General features: G+C 55.3%; 1 protein-coding gene across 4 annotated transcripts in view; it reads right to left on the bottom strand.

The window, feature by feature from the left end:
• Window positions 1-419: 419 nt before the first annotated feature.
• OTOF (otoferlin) overlaps window positions 420-26,372 on the bottom strand; it is a 111,737-nt gene continuing 85,784 nt past the window's right edge. Inside the window, exons 22-46 of one of the 4 annotated variants that reach the window (XM_064448387.1) lie at window positions 25,479-25,631; window positions 24,810-24,999; window positions 24,302-24,426; window positions 22,943-23,077; window positions 22,275-22,436; window positions 20,768-20,887; window positions 19,472-19,633; window positions 19,017-19,179; window positions 17,957-18,087; window positions 16,443-16,472; window positions 15,658-15,798; window positions 15,182-15,248; window positions 13,168-13,292; window positions 12,364-12,498; window positions 11,093-11,230; window positions 9,695-9,822; window positions 8,958-9,128; window positions 8,228-8,388; window positions 7,381-7,523; window positions 6,784-6,872; window positions 4,793-4,891; window positions 2,929-3,170; window positions 2,387-2,565; window positions 2,113-2,213; window positions 420-1,595 (exon numbers count right to left, since the gene is read on the bottom strand). In XM_064448387.1, coding sequence (XP_064304457.1) covers window positions 1,415-1,595; window positions 2,113-2,213; window positions 2,387-2,565; window positions 2,929-3,170; window positions 4,793-4,891; window positions 6,784-6,872; window positions 7,381-7,523; window positions 8,228-8,388; window positions 8,958-9,128; window positions 9,695-9,822; window positions 11,093-11,230; window positions 12,364-12,498; window positions 13,168-13,292; window positions 15,182-15,248; window positions 15,658-15,798; window positions 16,443-16,472; window positions 17,957-18,087; window positions 19,017-19,179; window positions 19,472-19,633; window positions 20,768-20,887; window positions 22,275-22,436; window positions 22,943-23,077; window positions 24,302-24,426; window positions 24,810-24,999; window positions 25,479-25,631 — 3,471 coding nt within the window. In that variant the 3' untranslated portion in view covers window positions 420-1,414. The remainder of the gene's footprint in view (window positions 1,596-2,112; window positions 2,214-2,386; window positions 2,566-2,928; window positions 3,171-4,792; window positions 4,892-6,783; window positions 6,873-7,380; window positions 7,524-8,227; window positions 8,389-8,957; window positions 9,129-9,694; window positions 9,823-11,092; window positions 11,231-12,363; window positions 12,499-13,167; window positions 13,293-15,181; window positions 15,249-15,657; window positions 15,799-16,442; window positions 16,473-17,956; window positions 18,088-19,016; window positions 19,180-19,471; window positions 19,634-20,767; window positions 20,888-22,274; window positions 22,437-22,942; window positions 23,078-24,301; window positions 24,427-24,809; window positions 25,000-25,478; window positions 25,632-26,372) is intronic. The other 3 variants (XM_064448389.1, XM_064448388.1, XM_064448390.1) reach the window with 3 other exon arrangements.

Raw genomic sequence — 26,372 nt, 5'->3', positions numbered from 1 at the left:
GCTCAGGGACAAAATGGAGCCCAGGCATCCATCCTCACCCCCTTCCTCCCTCCTAGGCTGGGCGAGAAGAGATGATGCGCTGCGCAGCCCCCCACTCCCGCTGGCAGACGATGGAGGGAAGCGAGCGGGGCTTCCCTGCCCAGCAGCAGCCCCTCTCGGTCCCTGCCGTCCCCGGGACGTCGCTGCCTGCCCGCTGCCTTCCCGCCCAGAGGGGACGGCAGAGCCAGGCCCCCTTCGGTGCCCGGGCACCTGGCGGACCAGGCCGCCGCTCAGGGCAGGGGAACTGGGGAGGGGCAGCGGGAGAAGAGGCTGCGACCGGGGAGCAGCGGGGCAGAGGCAGGGAAGGAGGAAAGGGCTCACCCTGAAAAGCAGCCAGCGACAGGCGCGCTCCCCCCCAACACGAGACCTCGGCCGAGACCTGGAAGTGAAAGCCCGTTTTTATTGACTGATTAAAAGAGTGGTATCCTCAAACACCCTCGAGGTCTCCCCAGTTCTTCAGTGAGGGCCTTGCACGCTTGAGGCTGAGGAAGGTGGCTCTTCCCCAGCTCTATATTGCAGGGAGCTGAGAAAAGAGCCCTCCCCCCACACCGCGCAAGGCAGACTCCAGCTGTGCCAGAGAACCCGGCTCCCTGTGAGCCCCCGGGGATGTCCAGCCACCTCCAGCTGTGGGTCGGTAGCCTTCGGAAGGCTTTGAGCTGGTGGACACTTCCCCGCCTCTGCCAGAGCCATGGGGAGGGAAGGGCAGGGCCTGCCCCTTGCGCAGCCCCCGGGCTCTCTGCAGGGCCGTGGCGGCTGCAGGGGCACGATGCCGGGTGTCCCCCGCTGCGGGATGGGACCTGCACTGGGGGCAGTGACCGCCGGAGCCGTGAGCGGAGGTGGGACCGTGCTGGCAGGGGGGGCAGGTGCTGGGGCTGCTCGCTGACATCCTGGGGTGCTGGCATGTCCCCAGCTGCTCCATACCAGGTCCCTGCTTCTCCCTTGGTTCTTAACGTCCCTCCAAGGAGCCTTTCCGCAGCACTCACAGGGTCCGGCGATGCAGCCCCAGCTCTTGCTCCCCTTCCCCTGGGGCCTGGGGCTTGGCTCCCCCAGGAGGGCACCTGCCATGGCCCTGGTGGGCAAAGGGCTCTGAGCCCCCCGGCTTGGGTGCCCTGCAGTAGCCAGGTGGGCATCTCTACCAGCCCCGGGGAGGGACGCACAGCCTTGGGATCGGCACCATCCTCCAGCCCCCATTTCTCTGGGGCTGAAGCCATGAACGGGACCCACAGAGGAGGAATGCAAAAGAGGAGGCCCAGCAGCGGGAGCAGCAGGGAGGAGATGTCCCCCGAAGCTGCCAAGAGGCTGCAGGGAGGAGAAGGGCATGGGGCCAGGGAAGGTCACTGCGTGGGGCTGGGGATGTGGGGGAGGCTCCCATGCTTCATGCTCCCAGCAGCTTCTTGACCATGTAGCCTGGCATGCTGTAGAGGAAGAGGGCAATCATGATGAGGAGCAACAGGGCCAGCACAATCTTGATGATGAGCCACTTGTAGCGTGTGCAGATGAGGTATTTGATGGACTTGAGTGGGTTCAGGAACCAGATGAAGGATGTGTCCGGGCGGCTGCGGGGGAAGAAAATGCCCATCATTAGTGCCATGGCCATAGAGAAGGGATGCGTGGCTGGCAGTGCAACAATGGACATGGTGGGCAAAGGGAGGTGCAGGATCCCCTTCCTTGGATAAGCCTGCACAGACTGAAAGAGCCCAACCAGGAGGATCAGGACAAGGGGAGACAACATGACGTGTAAGGTGGAGTAATGCAGGTTCATGAGGGAGTGTGAAGATTCCCACTGAAGCTGGAATGTGATGGTGAGGACAGGAGGGGAGGAGGAGGAAGGCCAAGGAAAGGGGATGGAGCCATGAAGAGAGGCAGAGGATGAATGGAGTAAGGAAAAGCAGTGGGGCAGTGAATAGCAGGCAATGGGGGAACCAATAGAGATGGCTCTACCCATAACCCTCATTCCTACATCCCCCAGTGTGACCCCTCCTTGCCTCCCTGTGCCTGGCTCCCTCCCTGGGGACCACCACAACATATCCCAGAAGCCCAGGTGCCTGCTGGGGAGAGGGGTTTCCTACTTACTTGGGTTTCTCCAGCGGATCAGGCTCATTGCGAGCCAGCCCAGCGGGGGATTTCTCTGCCTCCTCTGCTGTCAGAAGGTGCAGTTCAGCCTCGACCTTCCCCTGCAGGAGGAGAGAGTTGTGCTGAGACCCAGGCAATGCTCCCCACCTCAGCCCCCCAGGACATAGTGACGGAGGGGACCTGAGGGAACAGAGGCAAGGGCTGGGGGGTGGAGGGTGTCTGCAAAGAGTGCAGTGCCCAGGATGCAAAACCCCTTCCTTTTCCCCATCCTTACGGTGATCTCCAGCTCATCATTCTCATCTCTGGCCACAAACGGCCACCAGCCCTTCACCCGCTTCTGCTTGAAGATGGAGACCATGGGCAGCTCTGCCTCATTCGTCACCATCTCCAGGCTGCACTGTTTCGATGTCTTGGCTCCCCGGGGAAAGCGGTTCAGGTCCAGCTCGATGGCCCCTGGCAGGAGAAAGGGAAGCACAGATGTTGGCACCCCCAAAGAGCTGAGTCCTTGGCTGGAGGTGGGCTGGGCCAGCATCTCCTGCCCTGGAGAGCAACTCTGAACTAGGTCTGCAAACTAAAAAGCTGACATCTCTGCTACAGGAGCAGCCTTTGAACAGCAGCAGAGGAGACAAGGACTCTCATCCTACCTACTCTTACGAGCAGCATCTAGAGGGGTTTGAGGACATTGTGGGCTTGAGGAGCAGAGCTGCCCTTCCAGGTTCTGTTCCTGTACAGGTTTTGTCTCACCCCACGCTGCTCCCCACTTGTCCGGCCACGCTGGCTGCCCCATTGCCCCAGCGCAGCGGACCCCCAGCTTACCGAGGAAGTCGTCGGCCGAGAAGTGGTCAGCATCCCAGACCTGCAGGGTGAGGCGAGCTGGGATCTTGTACTCGGTCTCATCCCAGGAGAACATGGACTCCTTCTTGGAGATGACGATCTTCTCCTCCGCCATCAGGTAGTCAAAGGGGAAGATGTAGCGCCAGTTGAAGTTGCCTTCACCGGTGAGTGAGTGGTAATGGACATCCGTGTCTTGCTTGTCCTCCTGCTGACCCTTCAGCCACCTGCAGGGCCCGGAGGGATGAGAGGGGTGGCACATGGTACAGGAGGGAGGAGAGGGCAGAGGACCATCCTGTGCATGCAGCCAGGACGTCTCCAGGCCAGCAAAGCATGCACATCTATGTGAGCCCATCAGAGGTATTTAGGGCCTGTTGCATGCTCTGCTTAAGGATGGGGTTGTCGTTGCTGACCCAGTCTCCAGCAAAGGGACCCAAAATGCCCACCTCACATAGGCACTGTGGGCACTGTGTCACTGGAGACAGCGGGGTCCCAGTCATGCCACCATGGGAGACGGGGTGGCCATGCCGACCTTGCCATTGCATGTGCATGTGCCCCTAATGTTTTTTGGCTCCATTAAGCAGCATTCCCAGAGCAAAAGGGAAACAGAGGATGGTCCATACCAGGAAGTCTGGGCCCTGGGGGAACACAGCTTTGTTGTAAAGGCTGTGACTGCCCCTCAGCCCCTTTCTCTGACGAGCCAAGGCACCCCTGTTCCCCAGGTGCTCTCAGGTTTTTGGGTGTCTGTTTGCCCTAAGGGGCTGCAGCCAGCAGGGACACGAGTCCATGCTCAGGCACCCAATGCAGGGTTGTTCTTTTGGGCTCTGAGCGTGCCGATGCCCTGCTCTGCCCTGCAAAACATAAAGGTTGAGTGATTTCCCTCCTACACAGGTGGGGAAGGGCTGGAGCATATCAGGTTCAGAACCATTGCAGAAAGGCTGCTGGGCTGATAGGACCTGAGCCACTAAACAGGCCCAGTTTTCTGAGGTGGAAGCAGAGGAGACCTGGCCTGAGCTGGCGAGGCTGCAGAGGAAGCACTGAGCAGTTTAACAGACTGGTGGGAAATCACAGCATAGTCAGCCACCAGCCTGAAATGCCATTGCATTGATCTGAGGTGCTGTAAAGAATCAGGCTATGAGCAGGTGTGGGTCCCCTCATCTCTGTATGGGCAAGATTTGGAAGGGACTTTCCCCTACTGCTGGCTGAGAGTGAAGCAGAGATGTCTGCCCAGAGAGGTGGGGGAGCCACCGTTCCTGGGGATATTTAAAAGATGTGTAGATGTGGCACTTCAGGGCATGGTTTAGGTGATGTGGCAGTGTTGGGTTGGTGGTTGGACTTGATGATCCTAGAGGTCTTTTCCAACCTTAATGATTCTATGATTCTCTGTGAACTAACCACAAGTTGGCTCCAGATGCTGGAACTGGAGGTTGCAGGGTTGAAATGCCAAGTGGGGGCATCAAGATAAGCCCAAAAAGGGGAAGAGGGGCAGACGGGACCAGGCAGCAAGGCCATGGCCATTACCCCCTGACAAAGATGTCAGACATCTTCTCTTCTGTCAGGAAAGCATTGTCTTCCCAAAGCACCTCATCGGTGTTCCAAGTAACAACCCGCAGCTCAAAGCCGGGCGGCCAGGCCAGGCGCACGCAGTGGGGCGTGCAGCCGAGAGCGAGGGATGGAGAGGCAACAAACAGCACGAAGACAATGGCAGCATTGGCGTTATCTGACCCTGCACCGCAGTCCACGTCGTACCCACCCCCGGATCCAAAACCACCGCGGGGACCCCAGTGAGCCCTAGCACCCCCCAGGGAGAAGCAGGGGAGGCGATGCTGGCGTGCCATGATGTACTTACCCCCTGACAAAAATGTCACTGGATTTCTCGCCAGTGAAGTAGTCATCGTCCTCCAGGATGACCTCGTCTGTGTTCCACACTATCACTCTAAGCTCATACCTGGCAGGAGGAAGGGAGACAAGGACGTGAGGCATGGGGGCAGGTGGAGGGGCAGGAAGGAACGGGGTGATGCTGCCAGAAACCAGGCACCGAGACCACAGGGAACTGCTCACAGGGACCTTATCTGAGGGATCATGAGGGCAAGAAGAGGAGGGGGATCTCCACGTGAGCTCAGATCAGCCCAGGCAGGGTAAGCAAGGGGAGCTTTACCTCCCTGTGCATTGAACCTCTGCAAAGCCCAAGCCAAATGCTCACAGGGACAGCCCAGGCTTGGTCTTTGGTAGATTTGTGGCTAAAATGGGCTCTGCAAAGCAATCTGAGTCCAGCTTTCTTCCTGGTTTGCTCCCCTTACTCAGCAGGGTTGTCACCCCCTAGAAATGGGGGGCATTTGCTGGTGCCTTCAGGAGTGAGTCCTGCTCCCATGTCCAGGGCAGCCTGCTGGGCATCACAGTCCTTCTTAGGACTCCAGCAGGTGCAGAGGCTCCGAGACATTCCCAGCACTGCCTTCTGTGTGCAGCAACTCAGCGTTTCCCAACCACGTTTGGCTTGGTTGGGAATTTTGGCGATAGAGAAAGCAGCTGCGGTGGGAGCGGGTGGAGGAAGAGGAGAAGCCAGAGTCCTCGCTGGGCACAGCTGTGACATGGAAAGGCTGGGGGAAGGCTGGGGGACGGCGGCAGAGAAAAGCAGCTGTGCGGCCACAAGCCCAACGCATCGCTAGAAGTAGCAGGGAATCCTACAGGTGAGGGGAAGGGGATTTACAGCTTCCTTAACCCACCTCCTCTGGTATCTCCCTCTGGCAATGCCCTGGCTGAGCCCAGCTGTGGGACTGGTCCCTCCCAGGTCCCTCCTGTCTTCTCCCAAGTGTGGGAGCTTGTCCCCTGCCATGCCTCTCCAGCACCTACAGCTAATGTTGGGTGGTGTCCGGTGCTCCCAGCAAAGAGAGAGATGGATTAAACCCCTAGGATGAGAACCAGGCATACACCTTGCTTGAAACAAGCTATCTACCTGCAAACCCTCTCTTTCAGCCCATCAATAGGAACATCTCGGCTCCAGCTCACGGGACACTGCTGAGCATGGCTGTCCTGGGCTGCTTTTCCAGTCCGTGCTGGTGCCTGGACCTTGCCCTTGGCCTCAGCTTTCCTGCGGCCACCTGCCCTGCTGTTCAGACCCCATCTGCAGCCCACTGGGACCAAGGGATGTTCTCTCCATCCAAGGCATCATCAGCTAGGCACAGGAGTGCAAGAGACTCCCTCCTGGATGCCCAGTGCCGTCCCTGTATCCTGGCCCTGGGCGTGGGAAAAGGAGCCTGAGGACACGGTCTAGCAGGGTAAGGCAGGGCTAGGAGCGATGCTGAGGGAAGAAATGTCTTTCTTCTCTCTAAATAAGCTGGAAGAGGGTAGGGTGAGGAGTCTTCATCACACTGCCTGTTGCCTGCTCTGTCTTGCTTGGATTGGCCAACTCAGTCCCAGTAATGTCCCCTGCCCTCGGCTCTGGCCACACTGGGCAACCTTCACCTCCTGGAAAGGACCCATGAAGGCTGCCCGGGGATGCCTTGCCCTGGGCTAACCCTGCCCCTGCCTGGGAGGGGTCAGGGCTGGGCATGCTGGTCTGCTGGGGACTGGGTAATTAATTTCCTAGTCTTCACAGATGAGAGAGATCGGGAGCTGCAGGGGATGGAACAGGCAGGACACCACCCTTCAGTAGCAGCTTTGGGAGAGGAAAGACATCACTTGATGCCTCCACTCTTGGGATCTCTGGAAATGCACGCATGGTTGGGGTACCCGGGCAGAGAGATGGGCTGGCCATGGAGCAGCAGCAGGAGAGGGGAGAAACAGGGTTCCATCCCCAGCCTTGGGTTTTCCCTGGGGTTTTTTGGCTGGGAGGTTCCTTACTTCTTTGGTTTCCTGGGGGAAATATCAGTGGCGGGGCCGGGCGCAGGCATGTCCATGGGGAACATGTCCACCCACATCTCCAGGCGACCCTGCAAGGTTGGAGAGATGCAGTCAGCTCCCCTTGTCCCTCCTTGCAGCCCCTCACCTGGCAGCATTCCCCCCAGCTCCTTTTGCCCTTCAACATCTGTCTGGCCATGCCAGATGTGGGACCCAGGCCTGCAGCACTGAACCCTGCCAGATATAGGGCGAGGCAGGGCTCCCCCATGCCATGAGTCCTTTTTCACCCTTGGCAGAAGGATGTCTCCTGGCATGGTGTGGTGCTGAGGTGCACAGTTATTGGGGAGCCAGGGGGCCAAGGGACTTGGGGGTATGACATGGATGCAGGCCGGAGCAGGAGAGGCACTGAAAATTTAGTCTGCTAGGGTCAACGGGTGACTGTTAAGGGCTGCTGATGCCCAAGGGCCACTCTTTGCAGGATGCCTCCCCTGCCTCTGCTCCCCATGACAAGGTGGGTTATGGCTGCTCTGCCCAGCTAACATCTCTGCTCCCTGCTTGGAGGCTCTGCAGGTCCCACTTTGGCTGTGGGACTTTGAGGACCTGCTCGATGCCTGGCTTGTCAGGGTTCAGCAGCGGACGCGTCTCCACGTGCTCAGGAACCAGCTTGCAGCCTGCCCGTGGGATGTCCTCCCAGTGGCGCAGCACAGTCAGGGCCAGGTGTTCATCCGTCTGCTTCTTCTGACCTGCGTGGGCAAGGGAAGGGCTGAGCTTGGAGAAATGGGCAGAGAGACACCAGGGACAGCAAAAAACCCTGTCCCTCTACCCCTACCTCCAAGGGCGGAGAACTGCCTACTAGCTACTGCTCTCCATTTCCTTGTGTACAATTTGTCCTTCAGTCAACATTTCCTAACCCCTCTCCTCCTCTCTCTAACCCTAGTCATTTATGGAAGGTCCAGATTCCCTGCCAGTCTGAATTCTCCCAGGCTGAACAAGCTCTACATCCATTGGCCATGTTCCCCTCCTCTTCTGCACCCCTCCTGGCCTGCTTTCATCTTTCTTGGGCAAATGCGAGTGTGCTGGGACACAACCATTGTTTGGGGATGCAGTGACATGGAGAATGGCTTCCTAAACCCTGGAAAGGCCAGGGTGGGCTGTCTGCATTGCTTTTTTGGGCATCCACTGCCAGGAGAAAGTTTTCAAAGGCAGCTTTGGTGATGCTATGCTATGGATGTCCATGTGTGATTCTGAAAGCAACCCACTGGCCTGGGTGGTCTATAAAACTCTGTCTAACTGGTCACATACTGGAAGGTCCATTTAAGGTGGTGGATGGAGAGTGATTGCAGCTCTGGGGTGATGGGGCCACTACCTCTGTCTGCAGTCCTGGATGATAAGGGAATACCCCAGAACCCTGCTCCCCATCACAACCTTCATCCCATGGGACAGGTACCATTTTCATCCTCAATCTCCGTGGGGCCGGTGAAGACCCTGTTGGCAACTTTCACTCTTCCTCCTGGCCCAAAGTGCGGCCCATCCACCTTGCCCTCTTTGCACAGCTTGGACAGGATTTGGGAGGGCTTCATGGGGTCACGCCAGGTGTTGTAACCATGTCTGTAAATAGGAGGGCAAGGTCAGTGAGGTGGTAGCAAGATTTGGAGGAAAAAGCGATTTTGTTCCCCTCTGCCAGCAAAACAAATGCTACTGCCATGAAGGACCCTGGATTCACAGGGAAAGGATCTGAGGCAGCAAATGTGAAACTTCAGAGTAGACTAGGTCGCTCTGTGCCCCCGCTCTACACTTTGCTAACACCCTTCCACCCCAGCCCCTTTACTCTGTGCTGACTCAGACCTGAAATTTCCAGCACACCCCACTTGACTCCTGATGCTCAGCATTGCTCCTTTGCTCCTGCTGCTATCTCAGCTCTGGCCTCACCCCTTTATCCAGTCCCACCAGTGCCCCTCTGTCCTTTCCTCCCTGCCCTGGGCTCCTTACAACCCGCTCCACTGCTGCCCTGCTGTGCTGGTCACAAAACCTGTCTTAAGAGTGAGCGTAGAGCACAGACTCCTCCATTAGCAGGCAATAAAGGAGGGAGATTCCTCCAGGAGATCTAGGTTTGGTGTGGAAGATGAGAGAGGCATGGGTCCAGGCAGAAGGTTGGGCAGAGAAAGCTTTGCTCGTACATGGAGTAAGTCTGCGACACCCCACAAGTAGCTCGGTGCTTGCTGTAGTAGCGGTTCTCCAGATCAATCTTGGTCTCTCCAATGAGGTCGTCAGTCCCCACCAAGTCCCAGTCGTACACCGCCACCGTCAGCATGGACTCCATGGGGAAGGTGGCCTCGATGTCAAAGGATCTAGGCCAGGGGAAAGAGAAAAGCTGTTGAAGGGTTTGGCTGCTACTCAAGACAGACACGTGGGTGAGGTGGGTCTGCTCTGGTCTGTGGAAGGTGTTTAATTTGCATCTACCACTGCAGGACGTTTGAGGTAGGGGTTTTAACTAAATCTCTGCACAGGCTGTTCCAGATCCAGCAGCCCTAGACACTAGGTGGCACAGGGTCATTGCTTGACCTGAATGTCAATAGTCCTGAAACTAAGTCTGTGTGTCACTGGAGATCCAGGCCATACTCTCACTGGAATTCAGATCTAATGATTCCTAAAGTAGGTACTTAATCTTGATCAGATATGGACATCTCTTAAACACCCTTTACTATATTGACCGTAGCACCGGCAAAGGACAGATGGCCGAAATAAGGATGCCTACACTGCTTGCAAGGAAAGTTCTGTGTGATGAGTCCTGCCTTTTGAGCCCAAGCAGCAGCTGTGGAACGGCTAGGGTGCAGGTCTGAGGGCTGGCAAGCTTGGCTCAGGCTTAGCTCACCCTTTCCAGGTGCAGACAGGTAACAGGGCTGGGGCAACTCACTTTCCAAAGACAGGGTTCAGCTGCTTGGAGATGTAGTTCTCCTTGTCTTTGATGTCCGTCTTCCCCAGCTTGATGGCAATATAGGGATCAGCTTTCCCATTGATGTCAGCTGGGTGAAGGTCCGTGGCCTGTAGAGAACAGATGTGGTACATCAGTGTCATCCCCAGTAGTGAAGAACTCGGGGATGGCCCCATTCTCCATCCCTGAGACCAGCGGGCCTCGCCTGGCCATAGGCATGTGGTTAAGCTCTTTGGGCCTCCTAAATAGAGTGAATTGGTTTAAACTGGGGATAAGTCCAGCCTTGTGTTAACCCCTGTCCCTGTTTGGGGTAGGGTTGGGGCTGGCCGTGTCCCCTCAAAGAGACATAACCAGTCTCCTTTAGCTTCTCTTTTATCAGTGGAAAGAAACAGACTCCTCTAAAGAAAGACCCAGAGCAACAACCTGACCAAGAGGTCAGCATGACTTTCCCCTTCCCCTCTTGTTGTCTCCACTCACTACCTGAGGGCCAAGGGCTTCTGGCTTCTCCCCAAGAAGGGGGTGAGCGGCCCCAAACTCTCTGGTCCCAACCCCCATCATGGCACACAACAGCAGATGCCTGTGCCAGGACACATCTAGCCACTCCTGGTTGGTGGTGGTGCTGACCGGGCTGGTGTCTACCATTGCTGCCTCAGTCTGTTGGTGATGGATGGGGGACTCCTTATCCCTTTGGGCAATAGGATGCAGCACTAGGTGGCGAATTAGGCTAGCGGGAAACGCAAAGTAGGTTGCGTTTGTAAAACACCAGGACAAGGAGGCGACAGAGAGCAACCCCAGGGCTTCTGGTAGGACTGAGCTCCTTCTCAAGTGCCTGGCTTCAGTACCTCACTCACATGCTTGGGGACACACAGATGACTAGTTTAGGGGTCAGGAAAGGAATTTTCTGGAGCACACTCCACACAAACAAAGGTGTGTTAGCTCAGCACGTGCTCAAGGAGGTGCCATGCCCTCCAACCAGGTCTACTGGACCCTGCCAGCTCCCATTTGGCTCTGCACGTGCTTCACTGAGGTGTCATGGCTATGTAAGGAGCTAGCGCCTCACAGTCCAGGCTGATCCAAATCATTCATCTTGAGTTAACCGCTAGGACAGACACACCGATCCACCCTACCTATGAGAAGAAATGTCTCTGGATCTGGCAGGAGCTTGGATCTGGGGTGCTCCCAGTGCTTGGAGCACACAGCTACAGAGACAACATTCATGTCCCCATCAATGAGTTGCTTCAGTCCTCATGCTGCATCCTTGGCCCTGATGCACTGAGCGCTAAAAACCAACATCCCTACAGCGTTGGGACCAACTCCTTGGTGCGCACCGTGGAAGGGAGCGCAGGATCACGCCTTGCCACACCACGTGCTTATACTCACCCGCACAATATAGACTCGGACCAGCACGTTGATGGGGTCGTTGCTGGGGATCCCCTGGAACATGCCAAAGCTGGGGTCGTATCCCGCCTCCTTGGCGATATCATCAGAGAGCGGCACTTTGTAGACGCACATGGAGCCCTAGTGTGAGGGAGGGCACAGCCCGATGAGAGTCCTGCCGCCCAGGGGCTCAGGGTAAGCAGACCCATTCCAAACCACCCTTCCTGAGGACCCAGTCAATATCCTTGTTTCGAGCCATGCGCTGTAGCAGACAGGCCAGATCTGGAAAATTCCTCCACCGCACAAGCACCTCTTCAGAGGCTGCAACCAGGAGCAGAAAAAATGGACAAAGGGGAGGAAGCCTGCAGAGCAATCAGGCCAGCAAGGTGCTCCTGGACAGGGATTTCCAAGAGTAAAACTGGCAGGAGGACAGAAGGAATGGGAATAAAAGGGTTGACAAGGGATGGGCTGGAAAATCTGGGAACGACCACATGAAACACTCCTAATTTCTGTGCTCCCCAAGCATCTGATCCTAGGTAAGGTGGGGAACTGCCTGCTCATCTCTGCTAAGCAAACGAAGGGCAAAGCTGGCATCAACAGGCATCATCTGGCCAGGATTGTACCCTCAAAAAGGTTCTTGTTCAAGAATCTTACAGCTGACAGATGTGCTCCTACATTGCCTGGGGGCTGGCAATGGCGCAACATGGCGGTCAGCCTAGGAGACTGCTAGTGGTGAAAAATGGTTCGGAGGGATAGGCTAGGTCACGACTTATTTCCACAGTGGGCAAGAACGAAGATCTGCTTTTCCCTTGGCCTTCTGTAAGAATCATCAAGGATCTGTTTGCCTGCAGATCACCACCTCTGTGGGTGCGTTCTTTGCAGCCCTCTGATTTCTGGGGCTATCCTTGGAGGCTTTCTCTCCCTGCAAGGTCTCCGAAAAGGTTGTCAGGCATTGGCACAGGCTGCCTGGGGAGGTGGTGGAGTCTCCATCCCTGGAGGTGTTTAAAAGAAGGGTAGATGTGGTGCTTGAGGATATGGTTGAGTGGTGGGCTTGGCAGTGACAGGTTAGCGGTTGGACTCGATGATCTGAAGGGTCTTTTCCAACCTTAACGATTCTATGATTCTATGATTCTAAGGTGTTGCAGCTGGGTCAATGCAAATTGGTTTCTATTGCATCCAACCCCTTCCTGCTAAACCAGCTTCAGCAGAGAAACCTGTTGGCAAGGGCTCCCCAAGCTGGACCTGCCCTGGCCCCACTCAGCAACCAAACTCACTTTGAACCTCCCCACGATCCGCTCCTCTTCGGTTGCATTGTCGTCGTTGTCCCCAATCTTCCCACGGAGCAGGTTGAAGGTGTGCAGCCAGTCCTCAAAGTTATCAAACTCTGTTTCCAGCTCTTTATTGAAGACCTGAGATGACAGAAAGTTAAAGGAGGGGAATTAGGTAAAAAGAAAAAAAGGTGAGGAAAAGATATGGTGACTACCTGAGTCAACTCAGAGGGAACACGGACACCTCAGCTCCCAGTGCTGAATTCTCTAGGAAGGGAAAGAATCCCAAACTCAAGGTCATTGGGTTGCACAAGCACTTCCCCGGACTGATAACCTCCAGGAGGGAAGCTCAGCTGAACAGGCAAGGTGGCTGTCCCCTCTCTGTGCAAGACCCAGCTTCAAACCCCTTCTGAACCCCGGAATCACAGATGCCATTAATCCTAATAAACACCACGGGCCAGCACATTGAGCCAGAGCCCATCCCTGCCCTGAGGCCTGGCTGGGCCAGCCATGGCCAAGCTGGAAAACTTTCTTCTCCAGCCAGGGCACATCGGAGCTGCCCCAATGTTGATCCTATCCCAGGGCAACCCCTTTTCTGTAAAGCTTGTTACCTCTGACTCCTTCAGACTATGGAGAGAGCCTGGCAGTCCTAAGGCACACCTCACCTAGGGTTAGATAACCCTCGGATAGGCAGGGTGCCTCATGCAGGGTTGATCCATCCCGCCCTGATCTCCAAATGGCTGGGACTGCCATCCCACCAGACCTCCAGCCTGCCGCTGAAGTCTTCTCCTCCCCTGCCGACACACACACCTTCAGTTCGTCGATCTTCTGCTTGTTCTTCTTCTCAGGAAGCTCAGGAGCTGACTGTTGCTTCTTTTTCTTATCGTCTTTGGGTGCCTTGGACTTCTCCTTGTTCTTCGCCTGACCCTTGGACCCTTTAATGGGAGAGTTTGAATTCTCAAGCTTGAATTCTCAGCCCGAGGGGAAGCAGTGGGGAGGGAGGAGATGGAAATGAGGGTGAGGAGGGGTGGAGGAGACAGGGAGGGGGGACTTGATCAAAGTCCTTCAAACAGGAAGAACATGAAAGCTGACAGCTGCTACTGCCTGCAACCCTCATCCCAGCCCTCTCCTGTGTTTCCTTGACTCTGGCCACTGCTGCCGGGGTCACAGCATCGCCAGGAGCCCAGAGGTCTCTGTGTAGGGAGCTCCCGAAGCTGACTTGAGCAGAAGTCATTTGGAGGACTACAAAACGAACTGAGAGAGCTAGGCTCTGGCTGGCTTCAACAGCAGTGAGAAGACCTCAGCCTGCCCACAGCATCTCCTTTTCTTGCTTCTGCTGGAGGCCTTTCCTGGACAATAAAACCTCAGCCTGGGTATCGCAGAGGGGACAGTGCTTGATGCTCAGCACCAGAGCACAAGCTGTTGCCCTCAAAGAGGTGTTGCCAAGGACCAGCTGCAATGACAGGTCGTTAGGGTCTCTATTCAGAGCAACCACCAGCCAGGGACATCAACTACATGGGAACAGGCTGCCTGGAAAGGCACGTTTGAGGAACTCTTCTCCCATCCCTCTACACTCCCCATCCCTCCCTGCCTCTGCCAGCTTCCACATCTGCTGGGCAATGCAGATGGGGACAGATGGCCACAAGGACACAGTGTGGAAGAGGAAAGGAGGAAGGAAGGGGAGTGCCAAGGGGAGATGGACCCATCCCAGAAGACAAAGAAACCCAAGGGGGACACACACAGCCCCCAGCAGTGCTGCCATGACAGCAAGCCCATGAAGAAGCTGCTCAGAGTTGTCTCCAAGCTCAGCAAGAGTCGGCGTCATCTTTCTTGTCATATGAAGACCAGTCTTCCAAAAGAAACCGGGCTCTGTATTTTTCTCAGTTAATGGATTTTTGCATCGCCTGGGCACGACAGCAACCTGCTGTCATGGGGACATGGGACGTACGGAGAGCATGAGTGGGACTAGCAAGGAGCCCCAGGCTGCAAATGGACAAAGTCACCCTTGACCGCCGTGTCCCATCTCGCCAGCACTCTTGGCCCACATCATTTGCGGTACAAAATTCGTCTCACCCAACTTTAGACATCTGCAACATCACATCTGAGCTACAGGCCCCCTGACTTCCTTCAGGGAAAAACACATTTAGGGCACAATTCACCTGATCGTTACGGAGTATTGAAAATAGGTCAGAGAATTTGCCGTAAAACTGTGGATTTTTCTTCACTGCCTGTGCTAGAACAGCAGGCAAGGAGGCCTCTACATGCAGGTAAAAACCCTCAGATTAGATGAATCCCAGACCTTTTGTCTGGCTGAATCTTCCTTTGGAGCAAAACAAAAGAAAAACTTTTAAAGCCTCCTGCAAAACGAGGATGGAAAACCCCACGAGGGTGGTCTAGAAGTGTCTATTACTCGGTGTGCTTACAGACTTCAAGCACACAGTCCTACAGCTGACACATCTGCACGGCCAAAGCGATGAGACTTTTCATGACATACTAACTTGTCACTGCACAAAAACGTCCTTGGGCAATAACAGGGATCCTGGTCTGCATTGCACGTGGCCTTCCTCCCAGCACAGATGGGCTGGTGGCTGCCACAATACGCTCTGGTTTGGGTTCACCTGGCATTAGCGTGTCAGCCCAACACAGCCCACACCGGGCTTGCATTCATAAAAGCTGATCCTGCACGGAGATATGCAACACCCCGTGAGCCTCTGGTTTGGCAGAAAAGCAACGTCGTGCTCCAAAACGGGTGTTCAAGCACCAAAAGGAGCCCTGGTCCTATCTTTCCCTGCTGTGCTCCCTCTCTCGCCCACAACCTGCTTACCCTCTGCAATCTCCATGTCTTCCTTCTCCTCCGCTTCTGCTGCGGCTGCTTCCTGCTGCCGGAGTTGCTGGGGGAGAAAAGAAGCGAACAGGGAATGGGTGCTTGTGCCGAGGTCTCTGTGCTCGCTGGAAGTGCCTAACTCAGGGTCACAGCTCGCTCTTCCCACCTGAGCCGTGAGCGAGGTTCTGGCAGTGCTGGAGAAATCCAAGTTGCTCAGTGCAGCCTTGAGCACTGACGGCGTTAAATACCTGTGCCTGAACACAAACCAGCCCACCCAGCATGCACTCAAGGAGGAGGAATCCTGCTCAGCTCTGCCAGATAAAAAAAAGCCTTGCCAACAGTCGGGCAAGGTTAACAAGGAAAAGACTTCAGCCCCAAGCCTTTGGAAGTAGCTGGAAATAGGTGAGACCTCGCAGGCAGGAAACAATGTTTTCCTCTTTCCTTCTGCAGACACCCCTCCTCTGCTCTGCACCCACCTCCTTCATAGTCTCAATTGAAGCAAAATACTTGGACCACCAGTCCAGCATGCTCTCGTCTGGCTCCTCCTCTTCTACTTCTTCTCCTCCTCCTCCTCCTCCTTTCTTCTTCTTTTTCTTTTTCTCCTTCTCTTCCTCAGACTGCAGGAACAAGGGAAGCAAAGACAGAGGATAAGAGGGATCAGATGAAAGCGAAATGTCTCCTGAAGTGCAAAGGTGGTGGGTGAAGTGCCTGAGAGGGCAGAGCCCTCCTGGCTGGGTGGCCTCATTAGCACTTTCCCCCTTTTGCAGACACAGAGCAGCAAAGCAAGACGCCCAAGGCTCCACAGAGACGGTGTCAGAGTCCCAAGACGTCCCCTCCTGCCATCATCCCTTTCATCCATGCCTTTCCCACGCTACAGCACCTGCATCTTGCATGGTAGGAATCCTCCCTCTGCCCAGCAAAGTACCCTGGCTCCACTCAGTGGTGCAGTAAAGCCTTTTGCAGCTGGTATCTGGTGGTGGGAATAGCCAGCACCTCTCCCACAGGGTGCTGCCTGCCCCGCTCCTCCTGGCACAGCTGGGCTGAGAAGGGCTGGCCCAGAAGAGCTTCCCAGCCTGCAGGAACCAGGCCCCTGCCCTATCTATTGATGAGACAACGCTGTCTCTGCCTGGGGATGAAGGGGGGCTGGCACCCGCCTATCTGGGCGCTGGTGAGGGTGCATGGTCCACTTAAAATGGCACAGAAGGGTGGGATATGGAGTGGAGGGTTGGGAGCAGGGATGCGGAGCAGATCCATCACTTACCACATCCACCTTCACCACTGCATCGGAGTTCTGCCGCCCGGGGTGGAAGGGAACAGGGAGAGGGAGAGCAGGTTAGCAGGCAGCCTCAGCCGAGTACAAACACACGCTGGCACACACGTGCACTAGGAGTCACTCAGAGCCCCGAGGGTGAAGGAGCCAAAGGCCTTGAATGAAGAGCCCTGACTGGGAAAGCTCTGCGTGCAGGGGAGACGTCTGCCGGACACCCCCCCCAAACCCATCTCTGCGTGGGAGATGCCTCTCTGGCACTCTGCTAAGGGATAACCACGGTCCCTGACAGCGAGGGACTGGGTCTGGAAAGACACTTTGGCCTTCAGCGTGGATAACACCTCTCTGCTCTCTTGGAGCTTTTCTTGCCTACCTGGGAAGGCCTGCAAGCTACTGGGGTAGGCTTCAAGGAGCAGGTGGGTGCTGCGGACATACCCACGCGCACGTATCCTGCAGCTCCTGGTGCACGAAGCTGTGTGAGCTGTACATGATACAGCTTCTTGCACACACAGGAGGAACCCTACGTGTAAGAGCACCAGGGACCTCGTGGGGTGTACGCATCCGTATTTATCTGTACGCGTGTGCTCGTGAGGCTTTGCGTGTGCCGTCGCCTTTCTGTCAACGCCCACGTGTGAGGGGCCATGCATACCTGGAGCCCACTGCACGCCTGTGGGCACACGTATGCACGCGTGCTGCTTGTCTCGGGGCGGGTTGCGTGTGCACGTTGCTGCACAGAGCCCCCTGCAAACGGCAATCTGTTTCTTTTTGTGGAGGAAGCTGTGGAGCGAGTATGAGGAGGAGCTGAAATCCCTGTTCTGGGCAAGAAAATGGGCCAGCACAACAGGTCTAAAGAGCTTTGGGCGCCTCAGCGTGACTGTGTGTCTGGCTCAGCTCTATGCCACGCGCGTCTGCTGTGTCCTCTGCGGCTCACACTTGCCGTACAGTGGTTGTGCAGCGACACCGCGCTGACCACCCATCCAGACTGCTGAGGAGGTATTTCGAAGAGCTGAACAGGTATTACAAATAGCTGACGTAGCCACCTGACTGTCTCAAAACTATGGCAAAAAGGAAAAAAGTATCGGGGAGATCTGCGTGAGCGGCTGCCGGCAGGGACTGGGCAGTGCTTTGAAAGGGCAGGATTGCCGCAGCTGTGCGGATGGGGCATTTCTGATGGGTCGCTTGTGTCTGCCTTGGTCACAGACAGGCACAGGGCTGTGCTCGGGGGTGCTCATTCCCATCCGACTGTTTTTGAAGGAAGACATAAAGCTGTCTAATTCGCGTAGCCCAGGACAGTCCTTTCCTGGGCAGCCAGCACCAGCTCATTTCAGCCAGGACAGAAAGAGGCCAATTTGTGAGACCAACGATGACCCAAGGCCCTTCATTCAAGGCATCAGCCCAACCCCATGTTCAGCAGCACAAGGTGGCCTCTCTTTGGGTGGAATCCCTCAGAGACTGGCAATTCAGCGAGGAAGGAGGTGCTAAAGTGGTGCTGGCGTACGGATACTCACAGCTTCCAGCTTCACCATCGTCTCCATCTTCTTGATGGGAACCTCAGGTTCCATATTGACAACGATCTCCCCTGTGGGGCGAGAGCGATAGGCCCTGTTGGCCACTGCCAGATAGCCGTTGAGGTGTTTAGCTGGACAGAGGACAGAGAAAGAGAAAGAACAAGAGAGAAGGATAGTGTAGAGGTGAAACAGAAAGCTCAGGTGAGATCCTACAGGATTCATGGAGAAGTGATGTGAGACTGCCTTGTTCAGGGATGAAGAGGGGTGGAAGTGAACACAGGCCCTTACAGCATGATTAAAAAACCCTTCCATAGCAAAGGAAAGCAGATGGTGAGAAAGGGTTAGTTTTTTTTGCCTGCACCAGCATCCAGAAGAGAAGCAGCAGAGAAGATGCCCTGAAAGTATCAGCTGGTATGGTACAACCACAGGTCCAGGCCTCTGGCTGGAACCAGGGGTGGCCCTCAGCAATCCCCCCTCTCCCAGGACTTTCTGTCTCTGCCCAGCCAAGAGTGCCTCCGCTTCCACCAAGGACTGGGAGGAGATGAGCAATTCCTGTGGCTTGCCAAGACCTTGGCTGCCGTGCTGGGCGCAGGGAAAGCGGGTTTGTGATGGTTTTTGTTGTGGGTCTTGACAGATGGGGTGGTGGTTGGGACTGAGAGGGTGGCCTCAGTCTGTAGCTTTCTGGTCTTTATTCAAATAATAACAGCAGCAGGCACAGAGCATGGCAAATTCACCTCCCAGTCACGAGGAACATTTGGGGAGCGTAGAGATATGAAGCTGCAGAGATGTTAGAGGCGAACCAGCCTTTCTTGTCTTGCAGGTATCAGGGGAGCATGCAGTTATCTCAGCGAGACCCACAGATCAAAAAATCAAAGGGTAGTCGTGCCCTCACACCCTGTGCCATCTCACCACCTTGACCCAAACCCTGAATCACTGCTTGCTTAACCAACAAGAAGGCAATATCCCATAGTCCTCACAACCCTCTACCCATCTCTTCTCCATGTGCAATACTCCACGGATGACCCATACTGGCCAGGTCCTCACAACCCACGGCTGGTACCTGTCATATTCCAGTGCTGGGCTTTCTTGTCTGGTGGGCGGTAGATGAACTTTCTGAGGGAGCTGACAGCGTGGGACCCCACCAGCGTGTAACGTCCGAAAGCCCGGCAATCCACCACCCGGATGTTGAGGGGTGGGTGGAGCAGCTCATTCTCTGGGAGGTCCTGGGAAGCAAAGGTGTGCTGGTTATCAAGGGTTGGGTGGGGGTTGTGGGATGTCTACTTTGGTCGTTGGAAAAGCCAGTAGGGACTAAACCAGGGATCATGCTGGACAAAGAGGTCTGGAGCAGCTCCAGCATGGCTTGGGAGCCCTCAGAGAAAGGCCGTCACCAACTGGGATGGAGTTTGTGTTCTCCATTGCCATGGGGAAACTGAAGCAAGGGGCAAGAAGACATGGGTTGGGCTCCAGAAAATGTGGGTTTCAACTGGGGGCTCAGGGGGAAGAGGAAACACTCACCACTTCGAACCACTTGACCAAAGTGCTGAAGTTGGGGTTTTTCTTGTAGTTCTGGATGAGGGCTGACTGGACCCCCTTCCCAGCACACTCAATGTCCACCCGGGGCCGGTCCACCTGGGCCAGGTTCACTCTCTTCAGATCCCTCAGCCCCCAAAACAGGATCTAGGGCAGGAGGAGGAGAAGGAAGAGCACAACTGTGAGAGGGACTGCCCCTGGCTGGAGCCGAAGGAGTTGGCTCTCCACATCCCCCAGGAGCTTTGCTGCATGGTGTCATCACCTGGGCAGGGGTGGGTCGCCAAGGTACCGTCTCCTCCTCCACATGGCTCAGGGTTGCAGCACAGTTTCTCCCCAACTCCCCACATAATCCACCCCACACCTGATCTGCAGCAGCCTAAGGTCTCCGACCTCCTGCCCTTGACACTCCCTTTTCTGCTTTTCTCCCTTTCTAGCCTTTTTCTGCCATGAGACCCCACAGAGCAGGACCGGAGCAGCTTTGTCCACCCACCCAAGCAGCTCTTGATTCAGCTCTGGCATCGTTTTGTCAAAATGGTATCAGTATCACTGGGGAAACTTGCCTCTCTCTTCCTGGGGTAAATGCTGCCACCATCACCAAAAGTTCTCCATAACTGAGATTTTTCCACTTCCCCATTCCCATGGCTGTATTCACCATGCACATCAGAGGAACACAATTTATTTAACCAGCTGCAAATGTGTGGAAGACCAGGAGCTAGGATCCTGTTAGACACCTGGAGGTCTGGTCAGCAGCATCCCACCTGAGCAGAGAAACCTACAACCATGGGTGAACTGTGCAATGAACGTCACTGACTGTATTGCCTGGATCACCACCAAGACAACCAAGGGAGAGGGGCCCTGATTGGATGCATCACCCTTTAGATATCTACAGGTACGTGAGAGGCATTCTGCCCCTGGTGCCTGAGACTGGTGGGATGCAGCTCACCTGGCTGCTGCGGGTGGAGATATATTACAGGTGTATCTCTAATGTGCCCTGCGTTGCGTCTCAGCCCAAATGCCATTTATTGCAGGCTCTAGACTTGCTACTCTGCCCACATTTGAGACAGCAAGGGTTGATCCAGTTCCCTGTTCTTTTAGGGCTGCTGCAGCCTCGCTCCCTGTGCGGCCAGTACAGACAGAGCCTTGCAGTGCAGACATCTGGTCCTGGTGCCCAGTGAGTCATCAGAGCCTCAGAGATCCCTCCTGGCCTTCAAACACCCATGGACAGGCTCTCTTGCCCCCCAAAATGCTGAACATGAAAATTTGGTGCTCCAAGGTGATTACCTCCACTCTGTATTTACTCAGCACTGGCCGAATCCCCAGTGGCACTGGCAGGATGGGGCCCCGGTCCATGTCTGTGGGCCCGTCGATCGGGGGCAGGTCTGTCTTGCCACCAGGGCCAATCTGGAAGAGATGCAGCATGGATCAGGATCAGTCCCTTTGAGCTAGTGCTCAGCTGCTGGGGAACAGGTTGTTTTGTCAGTCTCAGCTGTAACAGGGACAAGGTCTCACGCCTGGGGTCTGCGTTGTCTCAGGGGCTGCAGGAGCAGCAAGGGCTGCTGAGCCTCCAGCTGACCATGCAGGTGCTTTGGGAAAAGGCATACGTGGGAGCAGAAGGTGCTAGGCAGTGCTGCATTTCCACGCAGGACAGAGCCAGCAGCAAAGCAAACTTCTCATCCCACCAGCGCACCCCAAACCCAGGGCTCTTCCTCTTCCTCCTGCAAGGAGTTGCATCTGCTTGGGCTGGGTGTGAAGAGATGCAGAAATGGTCCAAGAGCTCAGCCCAGGAGCAGGTTTAAGGTCCTGTTTTCAACCCAGGGCATGAGGGAGATCAACTCCCCCATGTCAGCCAGTCCCTAAAGAAACCACCTTATGTCAAGTAAAGTTGGGGGGAAAAAAAGGCTTGGATGAGCACCCGCCCTTGCAGGCAAAGGAGATGGGGCAAGTGCCGTGGGGAGCAGGACGCCAGGCTCAGCAGCAGCCTGCAAGGCTGTCGTGATCTCACCATCATCACAGGGCATCTAAGGACATTGCAGACAGACAGACAGACATGTAAAGTCTAGTCTCCTTTGAAATAAAGGGGACACCCAGAGGTGGAGGGAGCACGTAGTCCCCAAGGGTCCTGGCTCTGCCTGCCCCCAGCATGCACAGATGCGAGGCCAGCCTTGGAACCCTGCCCCTGGCTGGCGCTCAGCTGCATCAGAGGTGTCGGTGGCAGGTCACTCCTTGCACATCTGAACCCACCAGCACTGTGCTGAGTTTGCTGGGGCCTCTCTCTTTTCAGCTGGGACGTCTCCTGCACACCAGGAGTCTGCTGAGACACATCCATATAAATACAAGTGTCAGCATGTGGGAAAGGAAGCATGAAAGCAGGAGGTTTTGACTCTGCTACCCCCACAGACTGCATGGCTAAAATTTCACTGTATTCTTGGGATGCTGCTGTGAATTCACACTCCTTTTTCCTGTGACCTTCAAATTGGCATCTCCGAGAACACCAGGACTCCCACTGGCATCTCCCATGTCCCAATGATGATGCAGAGTTTGGGCTAACCCAATACTTTCAGTGGGGTGCCCTGTCCGGCAGGGTGCCTGGGACCCACTGCACATCATCTCCATCAGCATCACTGGGTTAGCAGCTATGCTAAACTCTTCTGTCTTTTCTAGGGTGTATGAAATACCTGCTCCTTGTGGCACTTAAGATATATAAGCACGGGTTAAGCCCCACTCTCTCGCAAACCTCCACCCCATCCTTTCCCTCCCTCGGTCTGGGGTGGCTTTGGCCAGCTGGTACCTGGAGCAGCTCAAAGGCAGCCAGCAAGTCGCCTGCTGTGGAGTTGCCCCGGTAGATCTGGTAGTACTCCAGCTGCGGGGGGAAGCGCGGGGGGCAGTAGCGCTCATCCGACATCTTCACCACCGGCTTGGCAAAGGTGCGGCCCATGAAGTCAGCTTTGCCCTGGAAAGGCGAAGAGAACACCCAGCATGAGGCCTCCCAAAATGAGGTTTGCTCACCCAACATGAGGTCTCCCAAGTTAGCCCCACAGCTCTCCCCGTCTTGGTCAGAACGGGACCGGCCCAGTGGCCTGGGACACCAAAGCTCAAGTGCCAGGTTTCACTCCTGGCTTCTTCCAATAAGGTGAAGGAGGTGGCTTAGGGCTGGGATAGCAAGGAGGCCGGGGCGGAGCAGTTTTTCTAAAGGGAAAGACTCAGGTAATGTCTCCTTGCCTCCAGGCTCACAAAAAGTCTTGCTTCACTCTCCAGAAATAAGGTATTGAGCTGAGTCTGAGATCTAAGGAGCAGCAGAGGCTCCCAGTCCATGCCATGGGAGATGGAGATGTGGGGGGACCATTTTCCACAGCTCAGGAGAAAAGCTGCATCCTCTGCACCGTCTGCCTCGCCTCCGACTCAGGAGTGACTGCAGCATGTAAATCACATGTTTTCCTTTGCTGGGATTCATCTTACCACTGTGTCCTGGTCATAGATCTCAATGACAATTATGGGAGGGTCATCCCGCATCTCATGAGCTTCTCCATACAGCTCCACGTTGTCGAAGACCAGCAGCTGGTCCCAGGTTGGGCAAAGGGTCTCATTGAGAACCTGGAAGAATGGGAGGGGGACTCACCACTCCAGCCAGGGGCTAATGCCCTGCGCAGGGGCAGCAGGCAGGGCGTTGCTCTCAGTTTTCCTGCACCAGGATATCAGCAGTGCCAGGGTGGGTGATGCTTTGAAAATATTTATGTTGGACATTGTGGACAAGGTAAAGGCTCCGTTACTTTTAGAATAGTCACCCCAGGTTTCCTTTATAAGCAGTGGAAAGGAAGCAATGTTTTTACAGGGCAATTTGTCTCCTCCTAAGCTGTATGGCTAAAACAGATGAGCAGCACCGTGGCCCTAAGGGGTCCTTTTCTCTTCACCCTTCACTGAGGGAATGGAGAGCGCTGCGATGCAGATGTGCACGCTACAGCTGCCTGCAGTCTACGGGGTATCGATGTCCTCCTTGGTTTGCAGCTGTTTATTGGACCAAAGGGGGAACGCAGCCGGTGCTATACAGAGCGTAGGGCTGATGGGGCAGGAGCTGGGACAGATCCACAACAGGATCTGAAGCATCTTCTGAACGGAGGGGGAATTAAAGGTCTGAGACGCTTTGCAGATCTTGACCCTTGCAGCTCACAGCGTTCACCCCTCACTCTGATGTTTCTATTTGCCCCGCTGAATTATCTACTTCTTTTTGTAAAACCAGGGTGAAACAGTGCCCTGCGATGGGGCAGCCATGGGGATGAGCTCTGGAGACTGAGCACAGCCCTGGCCTGCCTCGGCCATCTGTCAGGCTGCAGCTCCAGTGCCTGGCAGCGCTGGTGGGCTGCTGCACGTTTTTTTGGATCAGTGAGCCGTGGGGCAGCTCCCAAGGATGTTTTCAAGAAAAAAAAAAACCCCAACAGCAGGCAAGCAGACACAAATTATTTCCAGTGTCCCCTAGGATTGCTAAAGCTTGGCAGCCCTCAGCCTGGGAAGGGAAGACACGAAAAACACTGCAACATACTCCAGTTTCTCCTAACCAGGCAGGTGAATCACAGCCACGGGGACACGGGGTATCTGTGTGCTGGTGTGGGGGGACATGGCGTGACGGTGCCACCGGGGAAGGTGACCCTAGAGACAGTCAAACCCCAGTGCTGTGGCTGCCTTCCTACCCCAGGACCCCACGGTCAACCTAATCCTTGATTCGCTAGCCATCACGAGACCTGTGGCAGAGGAGCAGGATGGAGAGCTGACGGGACATGCAACACCAGAGCCCAGCCCTCCACGCCAGGGGACGGTGTTTACCTCGGTGCATTGGCTCTGGGAGATGAAGAAGACTCGTGCAAAGGGGTCCGAAAGGCCGCTGCTGTCGGCTGCAAATAAACTCCTAGCTTGGTACATGTGGGCTCGCAGCTGGAAAACCTGCTTCTCTGCAAGAGAGGGGGGAGTGAGACAACTTGATAACGCCACGCTGGAGCCCAGCCGTGGGGCTCAGCCTGCAGTGTGAGGTCTCAGGGCATGCTTTTGCTCAGGGCCAGCACTGATGAAGGATATAGGCTCAAACCATGAGTCCCAAATGGATATGGACTTCCTTGATGTCCTGCTCATGGTGTGCAGAATGTCAGCTATGAACGGGGTAGGGAAGAGGGCATACCCCAGCTCCCCATGAGAGCAGTGGGCAACCTCAGACTGGGTTAACTGGAATTATTTCCCCCTTAGCTCCTGGAAGCCCTTGGTCCAAGTGGTGGTCAGCCAGGCTCCCTCCTGCCCTCTCCGTGTCCTCTCCCCAGACCTGCAGGCAGGTAGTTCTTACTGGTGTACAGGAGGCTGATGGGTGGGAAGGATGGCAGGTTTTGGCCTCTGGCAGTCTTCTTCTCCTCAAAGCCACAGGGCAGGCCGCTCAAGAAGTCTTTGCGCTGTTTGTTGAGGCCCAGCCACAAGTACATCTCCATCTTGGCCTGAACTGTCCAGCCAGCAGGTCCAAAGCCCCTCTTCCCAGGTAGCTGGGCACAAAGGACAGAAGAGTTTACATGGATATAGGGGAGGCCTTAGAGGTGACCAGACGACCTCTTGCAGCTTTCAACTCCTCCCGGTGCATCGCTTGTACCGCTGCCCCTTAAAACCAGGGACCCAGCCCTCATCGTTTTGGATCATGACCCTACGTCTGGCTCATGCATTACCTTCTTCCCACCACCCTGGCTTCCTCCTTCTAAGCCAACATCCTTTTTGTGGCCAGCTGGATCAAACACCTCCCTCTCCTTCCAAACATTTCTCACTGCGCTGGGTAAGATCAGAGGTTCACACTTCCTAGCATCTGACTTCCATCCCTACCTGTAGAGTATGGGTCTGGTTCACCTCGTAATCAAGCTCCAGCAAATTTGGATACACAGCTCTCCCATCTTCAACTCCCATCCTCCCAGTCTCTCCTTCCTCCACCTCCCTCCTCTTGGCTGCAGTTCCCCCAGGGAAGACAGATCAGCACCTTGAGGAAGATGGTCTTCACTTTGGCGCAGTCCTTGCCCATCTCCTCATCCACAATGGAGTAGAGGATATCCTTGGAAGGGATGCGGGCGTAGGCAATGCGCTTGTTGTTGCTCATCATCCAGATGAAGACGTCGGGAATAGTGTGCTGAGGCTGTGAACAGCAGCGAAGAGCCCCGTCAGTGTCTCAGCTCTTTCTGACCCTGAGGCACCAGTGGGGCTGGAGACCTTCTGAAGGCAAATTCAACAGATGCCACAGGAGATGGGTGTATCTACTGCCACATTAGGGACATTGAAATGGTCTCGAGCCTCCCACTGCAGAAGCTTGTCTGATTAAGAAAAGCTGCTCAGAGCTAAGCTCAGCAGGGTGAAGCCTAGCAGGAAAGAGACTGGGACTTACATTTGTTCTAGTTTAAAAACAAAATGAATTTTGGATTAAAAGGCTAAAGATTTTCCTTTTCTCTTCATTCAGTGGCCATGGGGACTGTAGGGCAGGAGCCATAACTTCATTCCTTACTATGGAAGAGGTTCCCTGGCTGGACATGCCCCCTCACGCCTTATAGTCTGGTTTATGCTCTGCTGTGGTGAGTCAAAGCCAGGGAAGGCCTTGCTGCAACAGGGGGTGCGTAGTCGAGGCTGGCAGCGGCCATGGGAAATGACAACAGGAGGTGCAACAGCTACAGCCCCCGTGAGGGCCAGTGGCCCCCAGTGGCTGACCTAGACCTACACTGTAAAAATATCAGAGGAATGGTGTAATTTTCTGAAAGAATGAAAAAATATTTTGCAGATATTTGGAAAACATTTGGAAAATATTTCCTTTGGAAATGCTGTGAGCAACTCGGATACGTTGGACTATTACCTCTTACCCGTGAGCTGGGGTGAAGCAAGAGTATGC

The sequence above is a fragment of the Phalacrocorax carbo genome, chromosome 3, assembly GCF_963921805.1.
Source record: "Phalacrocorax carbo chromosome 3, bPhaCar2.1, whole genome shotgun sequence".
Lineage (NCBI taxonomy): Eukaryota > Metazoa > Chordata > Aves > Suliformes > Phalacrocoracidae > Phalacrocorax > Phalacrocorax carbo.
This window is presented reverse-complemented; position numbering and strand designations above follow the sequence as displayed.